Source organism: Eutrigla gurnardus (genome assembly GCF_963514095.1).
Source record: "Eutrigla gurnardus genome assembly, chromosome: 16".
Lineage (NCBI taxonomy): Eukaryota > Metazoa > Chordata > Actinopteri > Perciformes > Triglidae > Eutrigla > Eutrigla gurnardus.
Window position 1 is genome coordinate 3,521,951 of NC_139927.1, and position 26,034 is coordinate 3,547,984.

Here is a 26,034-nt window from a genome sequence, read left to right on the forward strand (position 1 = left end):
TTTTGGTTCAAGAGGCTGATTTTGACAGCATGCTGAACTGAAGTGAAGCCCGTGGGACCATCGGAAGGTCAACACATTCTCACTTCCAACTTGTCAAATCCTGCAGGTGAGCTTTTTATTTTCTTCCAAGTGGAGAAACTCTCTTAACAGAACTCAGACGAAGCTGCTGGAAACACAATATCTTGGCATCCTTTTCACAGCAAAAATCATAAATAGTTGATTTTTGTTGCGTAAAGTGAAAAAGGCATCTTGTCCTGCACTTTGGTCCAGAGTGTGATACTGTAACAGCTACTCCCCAGATCCCCATTACGTTTGTTTATTTGCAGTCTGGAGAGGATGTGCCTGCAGGAGAAGCAGGAAGTGACTGCAGCAGCTGCAACAGGACTTTATAAAGTTGGACCACGGGGCTCCAGATGTTCCCAGTTGGCTCTAACGAGTTCCTGCCACCAGGTATCTGGGAAATCATGGCAACATGACAGATTAGCAGGGAAAGGCAGGGGTCAGCGTCAGGTGAAGGGTTAACGAGAGCAGGATCTCCTGGAATCCATCCATCCATCCATTTTCTACCGCTTATCCTGTATTTAGGGTCACGGGGGGGCTGGAGCCAATCCCAGCTGTCATTGGGCGAAGGCAGGGTACACCCTGGACAGGACGCCAGTCTATCGCAGGGCCGACATGTAGAGACAGACAACCATTCACACTCACATTCACACCTATGGGCAATTTAGAGTCACCAATTAACCTATCCCCATCTTGCATGTCTTTGGACTGTGGGAGGAAGCCAGAGAACCCGGAGAGAACCCACGCTTACACGGGGAGAACATGCAAACTCCACACAGAAGGAACCCGGGCCGACCCGGGAATCGAACCCAGGACCCTCTTGCTGTGAGGCGAGAGTGCTACCCACTACACCACCGTGCAGCCCTCTCCTGGAATCAAACATGACATCTTCAAAAAGACTCATCGGACCCTGCTGCTGCAAAATGAGAGGTTTTCTAAAGGGAATCTGGTGCTTGGATACACTCCCTCCAAAATCACCACAAAATGACAGTTTTATAAAGTTGAGCAAGTTTCAGGTTTATTTTATACCAGACTACTACCAATGGGCAATCTTTGAAAAACCTCTAATAATATAAATGATATAAATATCATGGTCTTCATCTGATAATAATAACTTCTGTAGTGTAGCTTCGGTATTTTCTGAAAACAGTCCTTCAAATGACAACCAAACAGGAGGAAATTGTTTGTTTTTTTTGCATTTGTTGGGGACTATTTTCAGTGGTGGATGAATCCACATGTGATGCTTTGAGTATCACTGGCAACAGGACAGTGTGTTGGAGTGCATCAACATCAACTACCATCTATGGTGTGCTGTCCCTCTGATACAGAAGCTAAATTCAGAGCTGGCCTTTTGCAGGACCTGCTGAGTCCAGCATCGCCCTCTGGATCATGTGACCCGGTCGAGCCCCTCAATGACCTCCATTCCACTTTCTTGTTGCACATGCAGCATGTGAGCAGCTTCACCTCAGGGTGACATCAGCAAATTTGTAAATACTCAGAATAACAGTGACTGCGAGGGAACTGTTCCCCCCACAGATAGTCCGACCCGCCTTCATCGGAGGGTCACGCTCGGGTCATCTGCTAATCTGGAAGCAGAGAGCCGTGGCCGTCAGAGAGCTCAGCCCTCAGTGTGCTGGGGCTGATAAGGTTTCTGCTGTTTCTCCCAGGAGACCGAGGTCGTCGGGGATAGACGGCACTCTATCACAGACAGACCGTCTCCACGGAAACGCCCTGCCCGAGTGGCAAACACGTCACTTCACCATCTGCATGAAGCTGTGTGTGTTAGAAACCCAGTAGTGTGTTTGAATGTCATCATCATTCCCACACTGAGACCACAGACCTGTTACGGACCAGTGGTGGGACCCACTGAGACTACAAACCTGTTACAGACCAGTGGTGGGACCCACTGAGACTACAGACCTGTTACAGACCAGTGGTGGGACCCACTGAGACTACAGACCTGTTACAGACCAGTGGTGGGACCCACTGAGACTACAGGCTGTATATATTTACAGCTCTAATAACAATAACCTGTGTGAGGGCATTGTCTCTCTACCTGATTCCCTCAGTGTCAGATTAATACATGTCGTTTTATGAATAGGTTCACATTTAATCTGAGTTATTAAGTATCTGCTTCTCCAGACGAGGCAACGTCACAAACAAGACACGAGTGTGTCTCTCAGGGCCGAACACAGAGTTCTGACCTTTAACCCAGACATAATACAGGCACCGCGGCGGCGCCCTCCAGATATTGGAGGCTGTCGTGTTTCCCAGGAGGGACGGGAGGCAGACTCGGGGTTTGCACTGCACTGTTGAGTTTGTAGCTATTGTACTGCTCAAACCTTCATTCTCACGATGGCCATCGAGCTTCAATAAATAGTTCTGTGTAAGACATCTACTATCTCCAGAGTTGCTCCGACTCACATATTTCCATAACAACCTTATTTGGACATGGTGAGCCTTGAGAGTCTGGTTAAAGGGTTAAATCAATTTCAAGATCAAGTTTTGTTTTCCAGCGTGAGAGTTGAGGAACGTGAAGATGGGATGACCAAAATGCGGCTGTGATGGTGTCAGTGTTAGTTGAGAGAGTTGCTTTGGTCGAGGACGTCTCTAGTGTTTCCAATCTTTAGTGTAGTTTTACATTTATTGGTTGTGTGGTTTTGTTCAGCAACCCGTTTCACTGCATCCTAAAAAGAAAACCAGAGAGAAAAGAAGAACATTTTTCTTTCCTGATTTGACTCGTCTGGGTTTTTCACTGATGCTGAGGACAGGAAAACAATCACAAACCTCAGCAGGATTTCTTTGAAATTGCAGACTGTTTTCCCCTTTGTGCCTCTGGTGGCTTCACAAATGTGCTTCAGCCCGAGGCAAGGTGACGGCTAATCAGGATGAGTGACAGGTGCCAGTGCACACCTGACCAACGGGGAGGAAGGAGGGCGGGCTGAGCGATACGCTCAACAGCCTTGAGGCCGGCGCTGCAGGTATTTTGTCTCGGTGGTAACAACACAGCCGGGAGAAATCTAAAGGTCGCCATTTGATTGAGCAGAAGATTTAGTGATTTGATTCAAATACAAACCAGAAAAACCAACAGTTTTCATTGAACAATTTGTCATTTTCTACAGTATAACAGCCAAATCCCATTTGTCAACTCACATGAACTCGCAATAGAAAACTGCCTAAAGCTTATGGGTGATCATAATTAAAAAAAAAAAAAAAAAAAAACCCCAAAGTGGACGAAGTTCTTGCAATCTTTTTATGTTGTTATAGCTATAGTGCAGGTAAGTGCTAACGCTCCAATACTTGGTGCTAACCCTCAACGCAGGACTACAAATCCACTTTATCACCAGCGTTCACTCCAGTTCCCGTGTTTTGTATCGGCCAGCGATTCACATTGCAGCCTCTAGGGGGAGCTATAGCAAAACAAAACACCGGTTGGTTCTCTACGGTTTCTATTATTACTGCGGCTGGCATGCAGATCCGGTGCTTCTTCGAAATCGGAAAAAATTACGATCTGTAAGTTTGAAAATGGGTGCTACAAACATTCCAATGCTAGTCAACCGTTTAATAAGTTGCAGCCCCGGTGTTTGGGCTTAATCAGTGACCGTGTTAACTGGTGACTTTTTCCGATCCAGAAATCCTTCAGGCCTTCGATTAAACTGAAACGCACGCCATCTGTGTTTATTACCGTACGCAAACCAGCGTTTGGCCGAAAGTCACCGGTTAACTCAGTCACGTGTTACACTGTTAACAGCTGTTAAAGGATCTATTTGACAACGTTAGTGCTGAAGAAACTGGTGAGGATTAAATATCTTCATGATATTTTAATATGATGCAGTTTTTATCGATGTATGTATTTCCAGAACCAAAAAAACAGAAAAGAAGGAGGTTCAGAGGGTTCATATCACTCAGGCTCCAGGTCTGTTTGTACATAGGAGGGGCCTTGGAAGCTATGTATAGCCCAGTTATGGACTCACTAACTCCATGTGGATGAAAGTAGGTTGGCATAAAAATATATATATATATTGCTTCCCAGTCTAAAGACTGTATATGCACTTTTTTTGCATCTCTGGGTTTAGCAAGTCTTTTCTTTGAATAATGAAAAGCCCCATATTGGTTTTTGTTCAGAGCGTCTGAGATAAAGGGCTGCGGGCGGAAGATATAAGGACTAAATTGTGGATTTTCACGATGATAAAAATGGAATATGGTGCAGAGAATGATGTTGTGTATAATCTGTTTAAAAAGCAGAGATCTCTAAGAAGAAAAGCCGTCACAGAGGAAACACTCCGACGCCACACGTCTGTCTCAGAAGATTTTTAGTTTTTTATCTTAGTAGCAAAAACAACAAATTTGACCACACAAACATATTTTTACAGCTCCAGGTAAGACGTGTGCACAGTTGTTGCTCCCCTCCTTAACTGCCACGCACAAACACCGGAGTATGGTTCAAACAAAATCCAATATATAGAGACACTGTACACACGCAGTCATATCAGAAATATCACAAAAAAGTCATTCAGACAACACATGAGAGAAATGACAATATGGGTGTTTTACACTGGACTTGACTGTCTCGTGGGTCAGTTCGGCGGAAACATGCAACACCAGACAATAAAAGCAGAACAGCTCCATGTTGCTGAGTAGAAAACTTTCAGTAAATTCAGTTTCACGTTTTAAACCCAGATCTCCTCCAGATGGAATGAACTGGAGGAACATTGACCAGTGTGAGGAGAACGCCGAGGAATTTAAACGTGAAAAGTGCATCTTTTACAAAATCACTTCAGGCAGAATCTCAAAACACAATCTGGGACTTTCATGAAAGATGTAATTAATTCAGAACCTGAAGACAAAATGAGATTTTAAACTGATCTACAAACGTTCTGCTGCTGCTGTTGGCATGACAACTGATCCAAGTTCAAGGTAATAAAGAAATCCTGTGATTGGCAATAAAGTTGTATTATTATTTCTCTCTCTCTCTTTTTTTTTTTGCTTTGTCGTATTGTTTCCTTCCTCAAAGGTTTCGGTAGTTTTCCGATAAACTATCGGACCGTTTGATTTCACTGCTTCTGTTTGTTGGACTTGGTTTTAATGGTACAGCTGAGTTTCCAGATCTCAACAGTGACTTTGATGAGTGAAAAGTTTGATGTTTTAAGCTACAAATGAGTTGTGATAAACCAAAAATACACATCTTGGTTTTGTCCAACATTGCCATGAATGTGCCGTTAATTGTTGGTGGCACGTTATTCTGCGACACAACAGGGGAAACGTTTAAATTAATAACAATAAAAATCTCCCTAATTCCCTTTGCTTGTAGTCCCAACAAATGTACACAAACTAAACAGGCCTTATAGAGAGATTAAGTCCCGCCCCTTTCCGGGTTACGGTAGTCAACGGCAAGAGACAAATAACTTTTTGACTGTGGCACGAATAACGATGTCAATTTAAAATACGTAATTAGAAAGACTACGCACCCGAAAGTCACGCGAGTGATTGCTGTATCTATGATGTTTGTGTGTTTCGTGACGTGACGAACTCACGCTAACAGCGGGTCTAACTCGTTCTTTCGCTTCCTGGCTGAGAAAAAGAGTCGCAGGATAAGGTAACATCGCAACATAGTTAGCTAACTAGCTAGCTAGTCAAGGTTACAGCAAAACGAAAAACTGCGACTTTCTTAACGTGCTAAAATTAGCTCTTAAAATGACGTACATCATGTCATTCATAGCGTAACTGAAGAGATCAAAAAATATATTTGTTTCTGCACGCTGACTACCGTACGTATGTTTCTTTAAATAACGAAACATCGGAAGGTGCGTGACTTCACCTCTTTATCATCTTGGAACATTCTACCCATTGCACCACTTTCCACTTCAATATTTTGGCATTTTTTTGAAAAACAATAAATCAAGTCTTTACATATAATACAGCCATAGTTCAGAGAATGATTTGTATTTTTTGTTTTTTTTATCTATGCGGTCACATAAAATCTGATATGATTAGCATACAGAATTATTATTGAGTGACCCCTCAAATATATACTCTGTATAGAAAGTAAATATATATTCACATAGAGCTTTGTCAATAAATCTTTTTTCTTAAATCTTTTTGAATAAAAGCATCACATATGTATATATATATATATATATATATATATATATATGTATTGCCGCTCTGGAAATTAAACTGCATCAGTGTGTAACCGACATGAGGAGGATTTTTACAGTGTAACCACTGGTCATGCCTTGCTCTTGTGTCAAGGCAGAGACCAGTCGTGGATCAATTGTGTCTGACCAGCAAAATCAAAAAATATAAAACTTTTCATTTCATTACATACTTTAAATTGTATACAGTAGAATAGCAGTCCATGGGCATAATTACATACTCCTGTACCGGACAGCGCTGCTCCGTCGTTTCCCCCTTCAACTCCTCACTAATCCATCTTTTGTACAACGTGTGATGCAAAAAACAATCCCAAAAGGTGTTTGTTCCTCAGGTTTGTGTTTGGCTATGAGTGTGCAGACCACTTGTCCTGTCTGCGTGGTGGAGGAGTGGGGGAGGGGGATGAAAACGGGTGTGCTTCATGCAGGACAAAGGCTCTCAGACCGGCGGGTCCGTCTTGGCGTGGCCGTCCGTCGGGGGAGTGTTTGACAGAGTGACGGCCGTCCGTCTTTCCTAGACAGTACTCTCCATCACCCAGTCGGCGCTGTCTATCGTCCCCTTGCTGCCCCCCGTGTCCCCCTCCTCCTCGCACTGCAGCAGCATGCCATTTACAGACAGGCTCCTCTTAGTCCAGATGCTGCTGATCCGCCGCGATTTGTTGCACAGCTGCTGGGCGGCGCCGGCCCCCGTGATGTCCCCCATGTCGAAGGACTGGCTCCTCTTTGGCTTCGAGTCCAGCGGCAGCATGAGGAGCCGGCTGAGGCCGGAGTCCAGTGTCCGGCCCAGCAGTGGCTCCCTGTCCGTGTGGGGTTTCCCCGGCGCCGCCGCGGTCGCAGCGCTGCCAGAAGCCCCCAGGTCGCGGCCCTGCAACCCCCCCCGCAGCTCCAGCGAGGTGAAGGCCCCGAGCAGGTGGTCCAGGTTGGACCGAGGCTTGGAGGGAGCCGACCTCCAAATGTTGGCGAGTGTGCTGTTGGGGCTGTACGAGCCCGCCGCCATGGAGCCCGAGGAGGAAGAGGAGGAGGTGAGGCTGCTTTGCAGGGAGCCGCACTTGAACTCCACCACCTCGTCCTGCAGGGACACTTTGGCCTTCACCTTGGCCTCGGGCTGGGGCTGGGACGGGGGCATCAGCAGTCCGTTTTGCCCCAGTCGACCCCCGTTGGTCTGAGAGTGCGTGTCGATGACGCTGGTCAGTTTGCCGGCGGGGGCGTCGCCGTCCGCCGCTTTGTAGCGCAGCATGAGGATGACGATGAAGACGAGCAGCGTGGCCACGATGATGCCCCCCACCACCAGGATCATGGTGCCCCCCAGGAGCTGGCTGGGCAGAGAGCGGCACTGCGGGTAGTCGTCCTGGGTGAAGAAGTGGGTGCAGCCCACCACGTTGGTGGCCGTGAGCGTGGTGGCGCTGTCGTCCCAGGCCGCCAGCACACACAGATCATAGCGGGTCCCCGACACCAGGTTGGTCACCAGGAACGCCTTGCTGGAGGCCGGGATCATCCTGAACAAACACAGGGACAACAAGACCCACAGGTTCATTACTCTACTAATACAAAGAGGTCTTCCTCTCCTTATAACCTGGGCTGATATCTCTCTTAAAGGCACGCTGTTAAAAACCTGAGGAGTGACACATTAAATGCTGCGAATGAGACGTTGGGGTTCCACGTTTCATTTCAGCACTCAACCGACTCCTGCAGGAGGCAACGCCAGCTCCCTTCACCCTGCAATTTTTCATTAAAAAGGAGATTTCCATTTGCATTCCCCGGAGTTTCTCTCCTCTGATAAGTCTCTGACATAACGGACAGCCAACAGTAATTGGCTTTATCTCTCGTAAGCCATCTGTCCTGCTGCACCGAACAGAGGGTCCATTTGATATTGGAGCTCTGGAGCAGCGATAAATAAATAAGCAGCAAAAACCCCCAGGAAAGGCAGGAAGGACCAGGGAGAGGGAAGTGTGTGAGTGTGTGTGTGTTTCTGCCTGGGGGGTGAGCTGCTCAGGTGCCAGCAGCAGAGGACTGGAGGTTGTACTGCTGCAGTTACACTCACACCTGCTGTTTAAATGATATTACTCATTCATGCCCAGACCAGGTCTCGGTGCCCCCCCCCCCCCCCCCCCTGCAGGGATTCACATCAAACCTGACCTTCGGCATCTCGGTGAGAGATCTGCCATTCTTCAGCTTTACGTCGGGAAAAATCACGATTGTAAAATGTTTATGATGTGGCGTCAGTTTATATTGGGCTCGTTTATTTTTGTGCTGATTTTTGCTCCAAAAAATCCACCTTAACACGAATACAACCTATATTAAGCAAGTAGAAATCTTACTGTTATACATGGCACTATAGGCTGCACTACACATCATTATGGCCGCTTTAATAAGGATCATTATAGGATATGTAATAGGGGGTCCCTCCACCGGGTCTCTGTAGACCTCAGGGGTCCTGAATGTTGAAGACCTCTGATGGACAGTATCTCTATAGGACCTGCTTTGTAACTTGGAAGTCTCACTAAGTATCTCTTTGAATGAAGGTGCAGCCTGTAGAAGTGTGTCTCACCCTCTCGTGTGATGTGTGATGTGATCTCACATCCTCCGGCAGAAAGACGTTTATCTGACATGCAACGAGGATCACAGACCTGAGCGTTTGACTTTTCCCCAATTAGTCACCACAGCTTGGGAAAAGGAAGCGGCTTTTCCCAGAAATAAATAAAATAATAAATAAATAAAAGTTCCACTCGTCCAACTTGTGCCACAGCTCATTACACTATTATAATTGGCTGCCCAGGTTCTCGGGAGCAACATCCTTTAGCCTAGCGATGCTTTCCGCTGCTTGCTCCTGTGTCTCGGTCTAATTGATTCCAGGTTTGTCTGCTAATTCAGAGTCCAGACCAACTATGGCCATGCTTATCACAGGGAGATAAAACTCCTCCCCCCTCCCCCCCGTCGCCCCCTTCAGGCTGCAAAAGGCAATTTGTGGAGCAGCCCGCTTAGCCGGCGAAGACGGCGTGAGGCCGCCGCATTAATCAGAGTGAAGGCAGGGGGGGGGGGGGGGGGGGCTTAGGCTTCCTTCAGCTTTGCCAGAGATTTGTCAGTTACAGTTTTAATATTCTACATATTTTCTGAGCTCAAAGAAAGAGCTGACAAAACAAATAAATCTACAACTCCTCCACGCTGCATCTTTCCTGTCTACTACTTTTTCATGTTCTGGTTTCTTCCGGCTGCAAAGAATTCCTTGCCTTCTCTAAAATGTGGTGATGTTAATTTGTTTGATGTAAATTCATACTTTTATACTTTTTTACTTTAAGTCGCTGAAATTCGAACATTAAGGCGACAAAACTGTTTTCCATTTCTCAATCCTTGCTTTCGTCTTTGATTTTGGATGTAAATACACTCTTTTAATGTTATCCTTATTGTTTACCATTTCTTTTCTATCAATATTTTCAAGTTTTATCGCCACCTTTGCTGTTTTGCATCGAATTGTCATCTTTGTTTGTTTCATTCAGTCTTGTGTTGTTCATTCGATTAAATAAAGGAGAGGAAAAAAAGAATATGATTTATTATCTGGACTGATTTCTTGAGGCTCTTTAGTCTCCGGACAAATACAGACAAGGTCATGCTAAATGGTCTCCTGCCCCATTGATTGAGCCCAAACATCAGGGTGCTGCTGGGAAATTTAATTATGCTTATATAAGTAAGAAACCCTAATGGCCCCTCGCTGGCTGCAGCGCTCTCTTCGACTGCAGCTGGATTGTGGAGGATGAAATGGGCCGTGACATTGTTCTGTGTCTGTGCCCTTGAATATCTCCTGCTTGTAATAAAACATCCCCTCCGTCTAACTGTAATGGATAAACGCATTAAGGGAGAGGAATTTGTTGCTGAAAATGGTGCCACCTTAGGCCCGAGGTTTGTTTTACAGTCTCCGCTTGAGAAAACTTGGATAACAGCATCGCTCATGTACACATGAAGCCGGCACTGCGGGGAGCATTTATGTATCAATAAAGATAAAGATAGCATAGAAACGAGCACACGGCTACGACGGCGTATCAGGGCCACAGCAGGAAAAAAACACAATAACAGAGCCGAGAGAGGGGGGCAATATTCAGAGGAAAAAATCACAAATTTGAGAGTTTCTAAACTCACAAATTTGCGACTTTAAAAGTGGCAAACAACCGGCATCTATGCTAGCTAACTTTCCGTGAATGTACGTTTATTTTTGTAATGAATCATCCCAACATGTGACAGCGCCTCATTAAGGTCCTTAGGGTGATGATGTTGATGCTTATTGTTGCTTTTATTCATATGACGACAAACTCATTAGGCTACGATGCCAGTGGTAGCTTTCACTTGTCATAGCCGACATAAAGAAGGATGTTTGCCGTTGCTATGACAACAAGTGGCTAGCACAAATGCCAGTTGTTTGCATCGTTATAAACTCGCAAATTTGCCACTTTATAGACTTTTTTTCTCTGAATATTTCCCTCTTCTATCGCTCGTTTTTTTTCTACAGGGACACTAATACGGCGTCGTACACAACAGCTGACAAAATTGTAAAATTTGACTGAGACTCAACTCGGCCAGAGCTCTACACCTCATATTTGAGACCAGACCAGAATTAAATAAATAAATGCATTTCTTTATAATTTGAACTCAAAAAATTCAATTTTTTCATCCTGGAAAAGGATCGATGTTCTGAACTACTCTGAGTTAATCTTTTGAACAATCAAATCAAAGTCCTCCCAAAGTTACGTCTTCGGAAATACGTAACCGTATGGAAGATAGAGCCTCTGAAATGCTGATTCAGGTCATCCTCAATCTTCTTCAGGCAATTTCATATCTTATCATACATATATGCAGCAACACAATCACTGAATGTAAATATTACATGATGCATTTTATATTAATTCTATGTAGTTATTAGATTTGTAGTTTGGTTCTGATCGGAGGTGGCGTAATGGGGCACTTTGGGTGTAATATAGTATGCTTGTGGAGTAAATTGTACTTCTACATAAAGTTTTTACTCTAGTAGTACATTCCGGGGAGAAAAAAAATCAACATTTCAACACATTTGCAACGGTGTTACAGATAATTATTGAGCTACTGTGGCTTCCTGTTGTTATCTCATCACGTGTGGTTAAAACCATCTCACATACCCATAAAAATAAACCAACTCAAACTATCCGTTACAGCTCACCTAGTTTTTTCACTTGAGTACATTTTTGGCAACTCCACCACCGTTGCAAACTTTGGAACGTCTCAGAATAGAACACACTTTTCAGGAATTAAAATACAAAAGCAACCCTTCTTTAAGTCTGGCAATGGAACATTTTTAAAAGTTCTGCATTGAATAAGTTTGTCTTGGCCCTCAGGCCTTCACATTCACCCATCCAGCATAAAAAGCGCTACGTTAAAACCTTTAGTTCAAATAACAATGTGCCAATCATGAAACTGGAGCAGTGATAACATTGTCCTCCAGCTCCGCTGTTTGAAGAGGAAACAACTTTTACCTTTTTGTGCACAACCGCGGCACACGGCTGACATGATTAAGTCGTCTGGATCTCTTGAATCCCAACAGCAACTTCTTTTTTCCCCTCTCGCCTCAAACTTCCATTCTTATTTTAACTTTCACTGAGACTTTTCTCCACACAACTTTTCTGAATTCTATTCGGCTTCCATGAATCAACCTGGCGGCTTTCAGAACAGCGTGTACGTCAGACGACCCTTTCTAAGGGAGAAAATCACATTCTCACGGCACCAAAGCTCAAATTTAATCCCTTTAGATTTGGTGCCGCTTTCGCTAACATCTTAATTGATCAGCTGTGGTTGGCATTAAAGGACTTGTTGCTTCAGTTTGAAGCTCCAAAAGGAGCCATGTCATTCATTTGCAACGTTATTTCATCATCATAATATCATATCATATAATAATCAAGTAAACTGATGATACGAACAGTTTGTCCTAATCTGCATTCCCTTTTTGAAATGTGTCATTCAACAATCTCCTTTATGTTACACTCAAATGTATACGTTCAATTTATTTAAGTTCTACAATATTGTATACAGTTAGTTAAACGCAAAAATTATGATCTAACTTAATCAACTCATAATGCAGAATACAGATCAACAATTTAAAATATATTCATGTTCATCCAAATTGAAACAATCATGAAATATGGACATTTAGAGCTACATATCTTTCATATGTCTTTTCAACATAAATCTTATTTGTAGGAATAAAATTATACGTTTAAGTTCAATTCATTAAAGTGGTAGGTTTTCTTAATAGTTCACTTAACCTGGATGTTTTATGATTAAACAACACATTGATATTTTGTAAAGCTAACGAGAGAAAAGAAATACAAATTACATTACCTACCTACATTAGATACACATGCAAATTATATATATATATTTTTAAAGTTTTGTACCCATTTTTTAACTAGTAAAAATCATCATTGTCAAAAAGCAAAACATTTTATAAAAGAATATTGCAATTCTGACTGAAACTGCGACACCTGTAGGCCAGGCAAAAAAGCAGAGGTGGGAGGCTCCTGCTGCTCCCTCAGATCGAGACCTCTATATAATATATATAATAATGTATTTCATTCTTGTCATGTTCATTTGTTAATGGGAAAAACTTTCCGACATCACAATCTCGTCCCGTTTCCTGCAGATTCTGCTCGTCATGTCCTTTTCCCGCTGCTGGAATGTCAGATTTGCATGGACGCTATATTTACCAGCACTTTATTTAACAATGTGGTACGTTCTGCCATCGTTGTGTCAGAAATACACAGTGTGATATTGCCATTGTGCTATTGTTGCTGCACTGTTCGCTGCGGTTCTCTTTTGTTCTGCATGGCTTGTGCACGGTCTGGAGAATGTTTATTTTCTTGGGTCTTGTTGTCCATCACCTCGCTAAAGTACGGCAGATGGAAAATAAACCAGCGAGACAAACAACGGCACATTTACCGAACTGTTGATTTATGAGCGTTGCTTTATTCCTATTAGTTCTGGTTAACTTGGTGCATATGCATGCTATAATTGACATTTACATGAATAATGTCTACTTCATTATATAATGTTTCTACATATTTATATTCAAAATGTTTTATGTAAGAACATAATCAACATAAAATACATTTAACTATATTAGATTGCCACACAGGCAGAGTCATTGTAAAGAATTACAAAAGGACTGTAAAACACTCTTCCTATATTATCATGTGGGTGAAGCGAGAAAGAAAATATGCTTCATAATGAAGGAAAATATTGCAACAAAGGGGGTGGTCACAGCCCCGAGGCTACAGCTCTAAATATCTTGCTCTCCACAGTTTTGAGAGCAGATTTATACGGCATAAAATAATTGGATTTTTTTTTTCTGGCTGGTTTCACACTCGTTTTAGAGACTATGGCAGTGAATACAAGCCTCATCTAATACAGTTTCATCCCCATCAAATACTGCAGGATTGACAGAAACCCCTGTCTCCTGAGCTTAGAAAAGGCCCTGCTGGTTCTGGACTGCTGAGTATAATAGAGCCAAGTATAGCACAGCGGTATGCTTAGTGAGGGAGACATCGCATGATGAAAAGGTGATGAAGAAGGGGAAAAGAGTTGTTTTTAGAATACACATGCCATATTATATAATGTATACAATCAGAAACATATATATATATATATATATATATATATATATATATATATATATATATATATATATGGCTACAACTGTATTTCATTGTGCATCTCTGTGTTGCATAATGACAATAAATGAGTCCTTAAATAACTTGGCGAAATATTTCAACATCGATTTACATGCAGAGCATAATAGTTGTATTATTTTTTTTAATCAAATATAGACAAATATGCTTAACTTTGACTTTTCGTTGAATTTTACCATTTACAATGTGCACTTCCGTTGTTGTGTGATGCAAGAAAACTGCTTCTTTGTTAGGTCGGGGCTGATGCATTTGCCCCGATTACACAAGTAGGACCTCTGACTTTCAGTTTCCTTCAATTGTTGGAATGAAATACTAATCTCTTTGACATATGAGTTTTCTGGAATGCTAAACAAATATGGAGTTACAGTTGACACTGGTATAATGACAACTGTAATTTCCAAATTGCCCACGTGTGCTGTGATTAGGGGGCAGCTGACCAAGCAGAAAGCACATTATCTGATCTATTCTCATTTTATCATCAAGCAGGCAGAATACAGCGGTTGTCATGGTGACAGCTACAGTCATTATTTTTGCACATTTCTGCCAATTTGCCATGGTCTGCTAGTTCTAATAGCAATTCAGTAATTCAGATCCCTCTATACCCATCTTGTCCAGATCTTGTTCCCAGCTTTTCAAACTCTTCCTCCCGATCAATACCTGCCAACTCACTTGCCCCTAATTCCCCCGAATCAGCCACTAACTGCCCTCAAGGAAAAAATAATATACAAGTTCTTACCTGTAGATCAGAACCTCATCGTCAGAGCAGTTGTACTGGAGCTGGTACATCTTCACCTTGGGAGCTGATTTGCTCACGGTCCAGGTGACCAGCGCTGAAACAGCAGTCATATCGGAGACGGAAACAGTCCTCTCCGGTTGGCCCTTGGGAGCCCCTTTGCTGATCCTTGTGGTCCCAGTGATATCAGAGAGGCGTGACTTGGGTGGCGCTGGCTGCCCGGTGCCGTTGCTGAGGTGGGGGAGCTGAACGATAGACACCTCCACGGAGACGGTTGACTCCCCGGCCACATTAGCAGCGATGCAGGTGAAGGTGCCATAGTCCTTCGAGGTGGTGATGGTGATGCTTAGGGTTCCATTGCTGTACACTGTGGTCCGGGAGGAGTTGCCAAGCAGCAGATCATCGGGCGAGATCCAGTGGATGGTAGGAGAAGGGTCTCCGGTTGCTTCGCACCTCAGGCCTGCTGTCTGGCCCTCCAAGACCAGCATTCTGTGGGTGTGCTGGGTAATGAGAGGTGGCTGACACAGAAACTCATCCTCCTTCACATTCCAAAAGTAACGACCCTTCAGGGCAGGAGGGGACGCACAAGTCTCCAGATCATCGTCCCTCTCAAGCCTCCGCAGCCACAGCATCTCACAGTTGCAGTGCAGTGGGTTCCCGCCTACGGTTAAGGACAGTTGGGGTGCATAGGGTGTAGTCAGGATCATTGAGTCCTGGGCGCGGGCAAAGATGGGGTCTGGCGGCAGCTTCTGCAAGCGATTCGAGGTCAGGTCCAATCTTGCCAGCCTTTCCAGGTCAGTGAAGGTGCCTTCCGGAATAAAGTCCAACAGGTTGTGGTCCAGACTAAGCTGGTGCAGATTAATCATCTGGCGGACCGAGTCCCAAGGCAGAGACATCAGGTTGTTGTAAGAAAGATCAAGATCCTCCAAGGAAGGTGCCAGATCCTCGAAGGCCTTGTCATGGATGCGTCCAAGTTGGTTGTTGTTAACGATGAGGTGCTGCAGGTTGACCAAGCCTCGCATGTCGTCGGGGCCAAGCTCCATCAAGCGGTTGTTGTCCAGATGAAGCGAGCGCAGTGTTTCCAGGTCACCAAAAGAGAAGGGCTGAATGTAGCCGATGGTATTCCTGGAGAGGGTCAGGTCCACCAGGTCGGTCATATTGGCAAAGTCCTGCTGCGTAATGCGGAGGATGTAGTTGCCTCCCAGACGGAGCTCCACTGTGCTGCGGTCAATGTCCAGAGGCACGAAAAGAAGGCCTTTGGAGGGACACAAGGTCCCTAGGGATTCGGATAGATTCTGGCATACACAGTACTTTGGGCATGCATGGGTGGTCATCACTGTGGCTCCCAGGACCAGCAGGCAGCAGATGATGTGGTCCATGGTAGAGTCATGCATAGGAACCTGTGTGGAAAAACAGAAAAAAAGATTGAAGTTAATATTCATAACTTCCTATCATCTTTTTAATCGTTATCAACAATTCAACGGGGCCCCAATGACGATAGAATCAGGCACAAAAGTGGTTCAAGGATGTTTTTGAGCCACAGGCCCAACTATGCCCTACCAGATGTTGTTAAAATCTTTAAATAGTTTCCATCTGCTAGATGGGATCACTTTAAATGTCTGTGTGCCTAATTTGAAATCTATTGAATGCCAACAGGCATCGTTAAACAAGTTCAACTAAGTAGAACCTGAGAGTTTAAACTACTCGTTTTCTACACACAAATGTCACCACATTCCACGACAATGGGAAATAAATCACTGTGGTTAATTCATTACATCAAATTACATTCATTTAGCTGGCAAAGGTGACTTACAATAATAAGTGCATTCAGCCGTGTGGGAAAACCCCAAAATATGCAACTACATAAACTTCATCAAAGGTGCTTCTTTTTAATGGGCCAATGTGAACAGATGAAGAAGTCAATGGGGAGTTCTTTCCACCACCGTGGAACCAGGACATCAAACAAGGACTTCCTCATTCAGATGAAGTAAATCTCAGTTACCAACCAAAACTAAGCACATGAGGAGGGGGGCGGGGTGCATGCATTTTGTCTTGTACAGTTTGTTCCTCCTCAATTGCCCCCCCTTGCCCCAGATAATGCATTATGCTTGCAGATAACTCTGCAATGTATTGCTGTGATCAGGGAATACAGTTGAACAACTCAAGTGCAGAGATTTAGACAGCAGGTGCTCAGAGACGTGGTTGTGAGCTGTAACAGCGGTCCGCCGGGGGGAACTCTGGTGATAAACGGTATTTTTATGGGACAGTCATAAATTTGCATATCTTAGTAGTCAAATATAATGAGACCATTCCAGTCTAGTACATATGATGCAGTATGCTTGCTTGTTATCCTCACTATTACTTTTATAAGCAACAGGACACCTGCAGTTTTTCTGCAGGTGTCCTGCATTTCTGCATTTCTGCATTTCTGCACATGTGATAATCTCTCTGACACACGGTGTAATGACTCAGGTATAGACGGTCAACAGCTTAACATAAAAAAGGACTCCAAATTAATTTTGTATACCACTGTACTCATTTCCATATTAGTCCATTCTCATTATTCAGATTACTCATGCAGATAAACAAATGAAAACAACAGTACTTTTCCAATATTAACTGGAATGAACCTTCTTCCTTGCTGGCTCATGGCATGCACACAATCAAATCAATCAATATTAAATCAATAAGGTGATATATAGCAGAAACATGGCACAGATAATTGCTGTTCCCAAGGACCCCCAAAGCACCAGAAAGGCATTCATCTATTTTGTATGCTGTCGATGCCACAAACATCAGCCTAGAATCGGGTACATTGCAAATGACCTGCAAAATCCTCTAGAATGTGCTCACGGGGGCCTCGGGGGACACGCTCCATCACAGGGAGCACGGCGGCGCACCGAGGAGGAGCGTTTAGTAAATCATCCGGTCAAAGTCAAGGGCGCTCTGTGGAGGATGGATGGCGTGGAGGTCAGGGAGTTAGCAAAACGAGATCCCCATCCTCCTTCCCCGACAAGTCAAGCATGGCGGCCATGTAGGTGATGCTCATACGTTGAACAAAGCCAGGACAGCAGTAATCAGCGGAGGGCCTTGATGCGGACACTCATCACGGCTCCTGACAGACGCCCGCCAGGCCCGAAGCCTTCATGCCCCGTCTGGTCCAGAGGTGGACGAAAGGGAAGCGACCGGCTGTGGAATCATTTCACAGCACAGCACTTATCTCGACACATGCAGGCCTCACACTGTCACAGTAGATAGACTTGGGGAAAATGGTGGTCTCAGTGTTGTCACCGCAATTTCAACACATACTCCCGTACCGTTGTGAAAAGATTGAAGTCAATATTGAATTTCCTGAACTTTCTCCAGCGTTCACCCACTGGGTTGGTGCAAGCAGGAAATTCCATTGCAGCATGAGCTGCGGAGGGTATCGAGTTCGCACAGACGGCATCTGAGTTTGATGGCGAAGAGATGAAAGAAAGAAAAAAAGTGGTAGAACTGAAATATACAAGGCCGAAAGTCTGTCTGACGGCACCCGGCAACAGTGGATGCAAAATTAATCTGAATAAAAAGTCCAACAACAATGGGACCCTTGCACCTACTAGCAGATACATTTGCACACAAAACTACATATCAAAACCCCGTGCTTCTGTCTGTCTGTCTGTCTGTCTGTCTGTCTGTCTGTCTGTCACTTCTATTGTCTGCCCTTGTGTCAGATCAGAAGTTCATTTTTACATATTCGCATTGGCATCAAACGCTTTAGGCGATTGTGATAACGTTACAAAGATGCATCCTTACAAAGTCAGAGGATGTCCCATATATTCAGTTTGGAGAATGCATCTTCTGTGCTTTGCAGAAAGTTCAGCTCAGAGAAATTCTGAACACATCTGTGCAAAATATGCCGTTCCACATACGACCGCTAGTTTGTCCCTTTGTGTGCGTGTGGTCAGAAGTTTTGTCCGCTATGTTATGATTCAAACGTGGCCAAGAGCATCCAAACAAACAGACACAGGAACTGGACTGAAGATTACATCTTCAAAGTCTTCTCTTCCCACGTTTGATCGTTTCAACATTAGCCGGGATGCACAAGTGTTACTTTTGGACAACTTGGCTGAAAATGACACATGGAACGAATTCCAATATGGGTTTTTTCCCCATAAAAATTGCAAATCCTTTTGAATACATATATTTATATATTTCTATTACATTTATTAAAACGAGAAATATTTGCGCGTGGAAAATTATTTTTTTATAAGTTTACATTTAGGACACTTTTCACATAGAGCAGGTCGACCCAGCAAGCATGTGGCGTGACTGTGACGAGTAAAAAAAACTCCCCTTTAACTGGATCAAACCTCCAGCAGAACTAGAATGTGGGTCGGCGGCCTCAACTGGTTCGGAGAGAGAGAGAGAGAGAGAGAGAGAGAGAGAGAGAGAGAGAGAGAATGGATGATATACGTGATGTGCACTAAATGACGACAACAATATGAACCCTGCTGCTGCAGGCGACGCCAGGCTCTCACTTTTCATTTGCATATACGTGATCTGTAGACTGTGACAGAGGCATAATTATAGGGACGGGGGTGTGAGGATTTGTTGAAATCATAAAAGCTGCCGGGTATTTTGAAAGGCAATATCAAATATGTACAGTGAACGTTCCAGAACACAATTTTGCTGTTTAATGTCTGTACGTTTTGCTTTGCAACTCTGGACGCTGCTCACGTCTCATCGGACCAGACCAGACGCTCACCTGGCGCAGTTAAATAGGTTATAAAAAAAGGCAATATAACACTTATATACACTTGTGCGTTCTCTGTATATTCTGCTGCGGTGGAGGATTTGGTTCAGCTCAGATGTGACAATCAGACTTATTTGCAGACATGAGATTTTGGGTGTAAGTCTGCGTGTTGAAACATTTGTCTGCGGCGGAGCACCTTACCGAAGCAGGATCGCAGCCCCTGATATTTAATCTAATCTCTGAGACGCGGCAGACTAGCTCCTATTAGCATTCTGCCACTGCCGGGGTTTTGTGAACAGCTCTAAGTAGCTTTTTGGGGGCAAGAAATCTGCCTATCGTCTTCAGAAAGGCTGCCAAGTCGGCAAAGACGTTGCATCGAGTGTGCAACTTCTTCGCGGGTGAGTGCGGAGCGCGGAGAGCTTAATAGAGACAGCTTAAGGTGTGACCTGTGGAGAGGAGCTGTAGTGTAGAGGGCTGCAGGACCAGGTCTGGAGAAGAGACTTGATGGGGAACCAACGAAAGGTCTGCTGGGTTTGTCGAACCTGTTTGCTGGGACAAACCCAAATGTACTTGTTTTACTTGTAGTGCCTCCAGAACACCTGCAGAATCTCTTGGTGAATCTATATTGAGGTGAATGCATGTAATTACATGGGCTATTAGGCTACACCACACTGTGATGCATGGAGTGACTACATACAGCGTCAACCATCAACCTGACTCTACATTACGATGATTAATGAGATCAAATGATTGGATTTTTTTACGACCTGTTTCTTTTTTTTACATGACGTGCCAATCACAACACACAAACACACAAACACACACACATCTGGTTGTTTCTGACTCATGAGCATTATACGTTGGAATGCGTCTTTTTTCTGCTGCAGTGCCATTTCAACTTCTCCCGCATGGCTGCAAGTTTTTTTTTCCCCCCCAGTTACACCGATCTCATTTATCAAAAGCGACAGGGAGACGTTTTCATAAGAGCCACTCAGGGTGAAGTTCAGCTTATTCAGCTAACCAACAGAAAAGAAAACATCCCGGCAGTCGCTCCGCAGCCCTGTCGCTCTCCGGTTAATAGTTCAGGAGTGGCTCGCCGTCTGCCCGGCTTGGCTTCACGCCTGCCTCTCTCGCCCTCCGTCTCAACCCCGTTTCCAGGAGGCTCTGCTCAAAACGATTAATAATTTCAGTTGGAAGCAGAAGTGACATCATGAAATTGCTTTTCTATTGTCTGGCTAATTAACCTTCTTGCTAAGTGTGCTGACTAGGCCCTGGATTCCTATTTGGTGTGACAGCACTACTGTGGTGCCGCTTCCAAAGAACCGAGAGTTCACACAAAGACGCTTCGCCCTGGAGTGGCGGGGCTGCCAGACGCCCATTTGGGTTGAAAGTCTTCCCGTATTACACACTGAGGAGCGACGGCTAGCAATGGCATTTGACATTTATCACACGGAGAAACTTCAACAAGTACGGCTGTCAAAGAAACTTTGATGACATTTTGTGTACAGAACAAAAACTGTAGAAAAACCATTGACATAGCACCCATAAACCAGTAAAGTGCAGATCTTTAAACGCTACGGTAAAACTGTAAACAATACTATATGGAAAATGACACAAACACCGGCCTCCTGATTGAAAGTCCTGTGTTTGAGCCGTGAGCATCTAATAATGATGCTAATGCATCACATTGTGAACGGGGGCCTTGTGTCAAAAACCATATCACAGAACCGTATTCGACGCCCTGGCAATGAGAACGATATGAGAAATGTAACCACGCTATTATTGGTTTTGATTATTGTTATTATTCTATTATTAGGAATCATGTTTTTATGCCAGTTTGTAATAGTGGATTGCTCTAAATACCACAATTCCCTTAAGCCTGAGTCAGGCCAGAGCCAGGATTTTAGAAATATGGACCTGAATACATAATGCCTCCCGGACACGAGGAGGCACAAAATGCATTCACTTTTCAAGTCTTTCCTCAAAGCACTGCAGTGTGCAGCTAAATACTGATAAATAGAACAAAAGTAAAAAAATATCTTATTTTTAGGAAGCAGCTCTCTGCTTATATCTGAAGATATGAAAGAGACTCTCCTGCTCCTGTGATGCAGCAGCAGCTTTTTAACCTCCTTCTCTCCACTATGGATCACATCGTCTCAGATCGCTGACCTTCACGGTCCAGCGTCTCCGGGGACGAGACCAGCAGAGATAACGGGCTCCGACCAGAGGAATCTCCTCAAATGCCAGAGCGGCGGAGTGATGGGCAACACCTGACTGCTCCCTCTCATTGAGCTGAGTTCAGGAACCAGGCGGCAACCTCCGGTTCTGTAAAAAGTGAAGCCAATGACTTGCATTCTCTCCGCTGGCCATCAGGGGCCGACTCTTTGATTTGACAGGTGTGTGTTCGTTGGATCCACCCGTCGCTCAACAATGGATGGATGGATGGATGGATGGATCTCTCTCTCTCTCTCTCTAGTAGAATTCAAGACATTTCTTGATCTAGAAAGTCAGGTTTGTATCCCAAAGTTATTTTTATTTGAAATGTAATTAACTGTTATGTACACCGCGCCTGGGGAGCAATTTTGTGGGGTGGGTGCCTTGCTCAAGGGCAACCTCAGGAACAAGTGCCGTCCCGGCTCCCAGTCCCCGAGCAAAGTCTCAAGGTACTGAGCTACTGCTGCCCTCTTTTTCTTTTTTAGATTGACCTCGGGTTCAGGGACACTTCAACATGCGGACAGTCGGACCCGGGGGATCGAAACCCTCCAACCTCGAGTTTACAGAAACGACCCGCTCTACTTCCCCAGCCACTCTATCGAAAACTGTCCTTCAGCAAAAGTCCTCGACTCCCGTCGCTGCTGCTAATTCATTACGGGGGAACTCTGTACACGAACATCAGCTCCATGTAGAAACTGTAAAACTGTTAATTACAAGTTCAACGGGGCTTCAGAAAACTCAAGGACACAACAAGCTTTGTCTCCGCGACGCGACCTGAATACATATCGCTGTACACACCGCACTCTTATTGACACACACACATACACAAAACTAAACTTTAACTCCACACACTGCACATAATCTCACTTTGATATTCTTTACTTTCACCTGCTGCTGATTATTTATGACGAGCCCTGCATCGCCCCGCTGCCAAGAAGGGACTTGCTTTGCTTTTCAAGCTATAAGAGAGTCATAACACACATACATTATTCATGAAGCTCAGCTCATACATCTCAGCTCCCGGACCTAGGAATCGCAAGAGAGAGAGAGAGAGAGTAGATAGAGCTGTGTTTCTGGAATTATCTTCCAAAATGTGAAGCGGTAAGCTATAGCTAACCCTCTCTCCCAGTTACCCTTCTCCATCCGCGGTCCACTGAGCTTCCCACTGAGCTGCCCACCGTGAACACACAATAAAATGGAGGAGTAAAAAAGAGAGGATAATATGACAACAGACCACATCTTCACACATCGGCATCACAGTTTAACTTCAGTCATATTTCAGAGCCTCCAGACCGGCTGGTATTTACCCCCGGCTGTTGACACAGATCTGAAGAGAACCTTTGCTTTCTACGTAAAGAAGTATTTTGGCGTTTCATTAAACAGTTCACCGATTCCAATTATGAGTACGTAAAGATAAAACACAATTAGGACCAATGTATGTTAAATTAGAGAAGCTGTTAAAGGCCAAACGTCCAAGAGCCTTTTTGTGCATCTCGTTGTTACACTTAAACTTCTTGCCTGTGTCTGAAACCACATTGAGGGACACATTAAAGTGTAACACTCATGCTTTTAATCGAAGATCAATGCAGTGATTGGGAGCGAGGAAAGCCATACAAATTGTCATTTTTTTTCTAGATCTAGGCTCAAAAAGGATAATTTGACTGAAGAACTTTCTACTACCCAGCCCTAACGGATATTGAATGAAATAAAAAAAAAAGAAGGTATCAAGTGTACTCTATTGGTATCTATGGATTTAAAGTCTTTAGCTTCACTACTGTGGGCATTCTCCAGGGAAATGGAATATTTGAGCGGCGTAGAGTTTCAAGAGGGATTTAAATGAAATCCGTCACGTTTGATTGAACTGCTTTAAAAGTGGGCGGGCTCAGGATGTAGTGCAACACGGCGCCACGAATGACTGTAGCTCCACACACACACATGGACACACACACACACACACACACACACACACACACACGGACACACAGCTTCCATGTCCCTGAACGTTACAAATCGATTGATTGATTGATGGATTTCATGATATTACTGGTTGAAATAGGATTATACAAGTTTATGTAAGCACACATCATATTTCATTTTCTCATCTCATCTCACATATTTCATTTTACAGAAAGAAATTATATATTATAGTTATATAAAACACAGCTGTTATACAATTTTAAAATGGCATAGCAATCAAAGTTGCTTTTCTTTAAGGCAAGCAAGGCTATTTTATTTGTATAGCACCTTTCAACAACAAGGACATTCAAAGTGCTTTATGTAAAACATCAAAAGAAGAAAAAAAACTTTAAACAAGCAAATAAAATTAAATAAAAATAAGAGGAATAGGATAGAATTCAGAAACCTTGATGGTATTTACTGTGTGCAGCTGTGATGTAATCACAGGAGGACCTCACTACTCCACTATCACTTCCACTCTGCTGCTGGATATAGAAACACTAAATACCACGTGTCGAGCACGGATCGCCCACCACGTACTATCACCGTGTCAAAGGTCGGCCCATTGTTCCCCGTTCTACCTGCCGAGCTGCCCTCGCCTTCTGCACCTTCACAAGGACGCCGAGCGGTTCGCACGTAACCGCGGCGTCACCGTGTTCTCTCCGAGAGAGCGTTTCCAACTTCCCCTCTTATCTGTGTGTGTCAGACGCGTCCCGTATCCTCCCACACAAAAGCCTGGCAGCCGCAGAGTTCCCACTTACACTCGGGCACATTCGGAGAGGATCACGTTCCCTTTTTTACGACGCCGGATGATTCGCTGAGTGCAAATGACAACACCCCATTTCACACGCTTCCACCGCAGACGCATCGAGCCAAGCGGCAGAATGTGGAGGGCACATGTTGGCTCGCTTGGCAGGCCGATGACTACGAGGCCCATATGGCAGCCGCTGTTGGCCGGGGTTCAAACTTTGCAGTGTTGAGAGTGTGACTAGTCTTTTGCAGTGTTGCCAGTGTGAGTGCTGAGGTGTGAGAGGAAAGTAAAAACGTGACTTGTTATCATCACTGTGTCCAGTTTCAGGGGACGGATCTACGGGGTCGCCCATAGAGTTGGAATAATACGTCTGGTATTTTATAGCACCAAACACATGTTATGCATGAATTCATTTCACCTGGTCAAAAGTGATGACTGATGCATTTCAATAGAAATATAATAAAATGAAAATAATCAGGGTTGTGTCTGAAAACAAAATATTCCAACTTTATGGACAACAGTGTATCTTGGTCACATTTTAAGATGCAATAAATCATACCGAGAGTGACCTCACCAAAAAATAAAAAACAGCATATCAACACTTAAATGTTTCCAAAAGGTGGAATAACATGTGGAACAAAAAAATGTATCGCTCCCCAAACTGTATTTTATAAGAAAACCAATGAGAGGAGAGAATACAGCAGTAGGTATGCCCATTACAAATATTTTCCCCAGAAAATATATTGGTTATAATGAAATATTGTAAGTATTGTATACAAAGTTGGGAATTGACCAACCAGTGTGGAGAAATGGGCAAACAACCATGAATATCTTTATTGTATTATTCCTAATCATAACATTGAGCGAAAAACAAAGTTGAAGCTGGAGGATAATCAATCAATTTAAAAAGGCCTAGAGTCAATTTAGATTAGATAAACATAAGTTTGTATAATTTAACAAGGAAAGGCGTCAAAGTTAGACATCTACCATCAAACCAGATCTGTACACAGGAGGATAGCGTGCCTCATTGTGCCCTCAGAAAATACAATTTCAGAGTTTTCAAAAGACGACCCAAATGCAGAACTCCGACGGGAAAGGATTTAACGATCAGCAAGATCTAACAACAGAAAGTCAATACCAGAACTAAACTGACAGGCAACAAAACTTGAGGGGGATGGCTGAGTCAGTACAAAGGAAGAAGACCAACAAAAACAACTGAACTGAAGACAAAGTGGTATCACATAAGAACAGGCAAGTAATCAACGAGGACCATGAGGGGTGAATGTGGACCGCAGCAAACACGGCAGGAACATGTACTAAAGCAGGCGACACCGACGCCGGGAACCACATGGACTAAATACAAAAGAGACTAATCAGACGACGGGACACAGGTGGGCAGACATGAGGGCGGGCTGGAAAATGATTGGTGGGAAAACAAAGGGGAACGGAGCGAGGCTGATGAGACTAATACATCACAGGTGATACCCATAAGAAAGGAGAAGAACCACAAAGACAGGAAGGCAAAAACAAACAGAGAACTTAAAAAAACGGGACATTAACTTTAACAAAAACCAAACCTACAGAGCAGTCCAATCACAAGCCATCGTCCGTTTGGTTAGTGTCTATCAGAGATACCGTTGGTATGATTTCTATTACGCCTGGTTCATTTTTGCAGTGCACAAATTAAATAGGACCAATTAAAAAATGGATTTGCTAAGGGGCATGTTCGA

General features: G+C 43.9%; 1 protein-coding gene across 3 annotated transcripts in view; it reads right to left on the reverse strand.

Annotated features, from left to right (window-relative positions):
* Positions 1-6,230: 6,230 nt before the first annotated feature.
* The window catches only part of lrfn2b (leucine rich repeat and fibronectin type III domain containing 2b), a 43,137-nt gene continuing 23,333 nt past the window's right edge, over positions 6,231-26,034 (reverse strand). For all 3 annotated transcript variants that reach the window (XM_084030785.1, XM_084030786.1, XM_084030787.1), the window contains 2 exons: positions 14,652-16,048; positions 6,231-7,708 (listed from right to left, as the gene is read on the reverse strand). In XM_084030785.1, the coding sequence (XP_083886911.1) occupies positions 6,727-7,708; positions 14,652-16,048 (2,379 nt within the window). In that variant the 3' untranslated portion in view covers positions 6,231-6,726. The remainder of the gene's footprint in view (positions 7,709-14,651; positions 16,049-26,034) is intronic.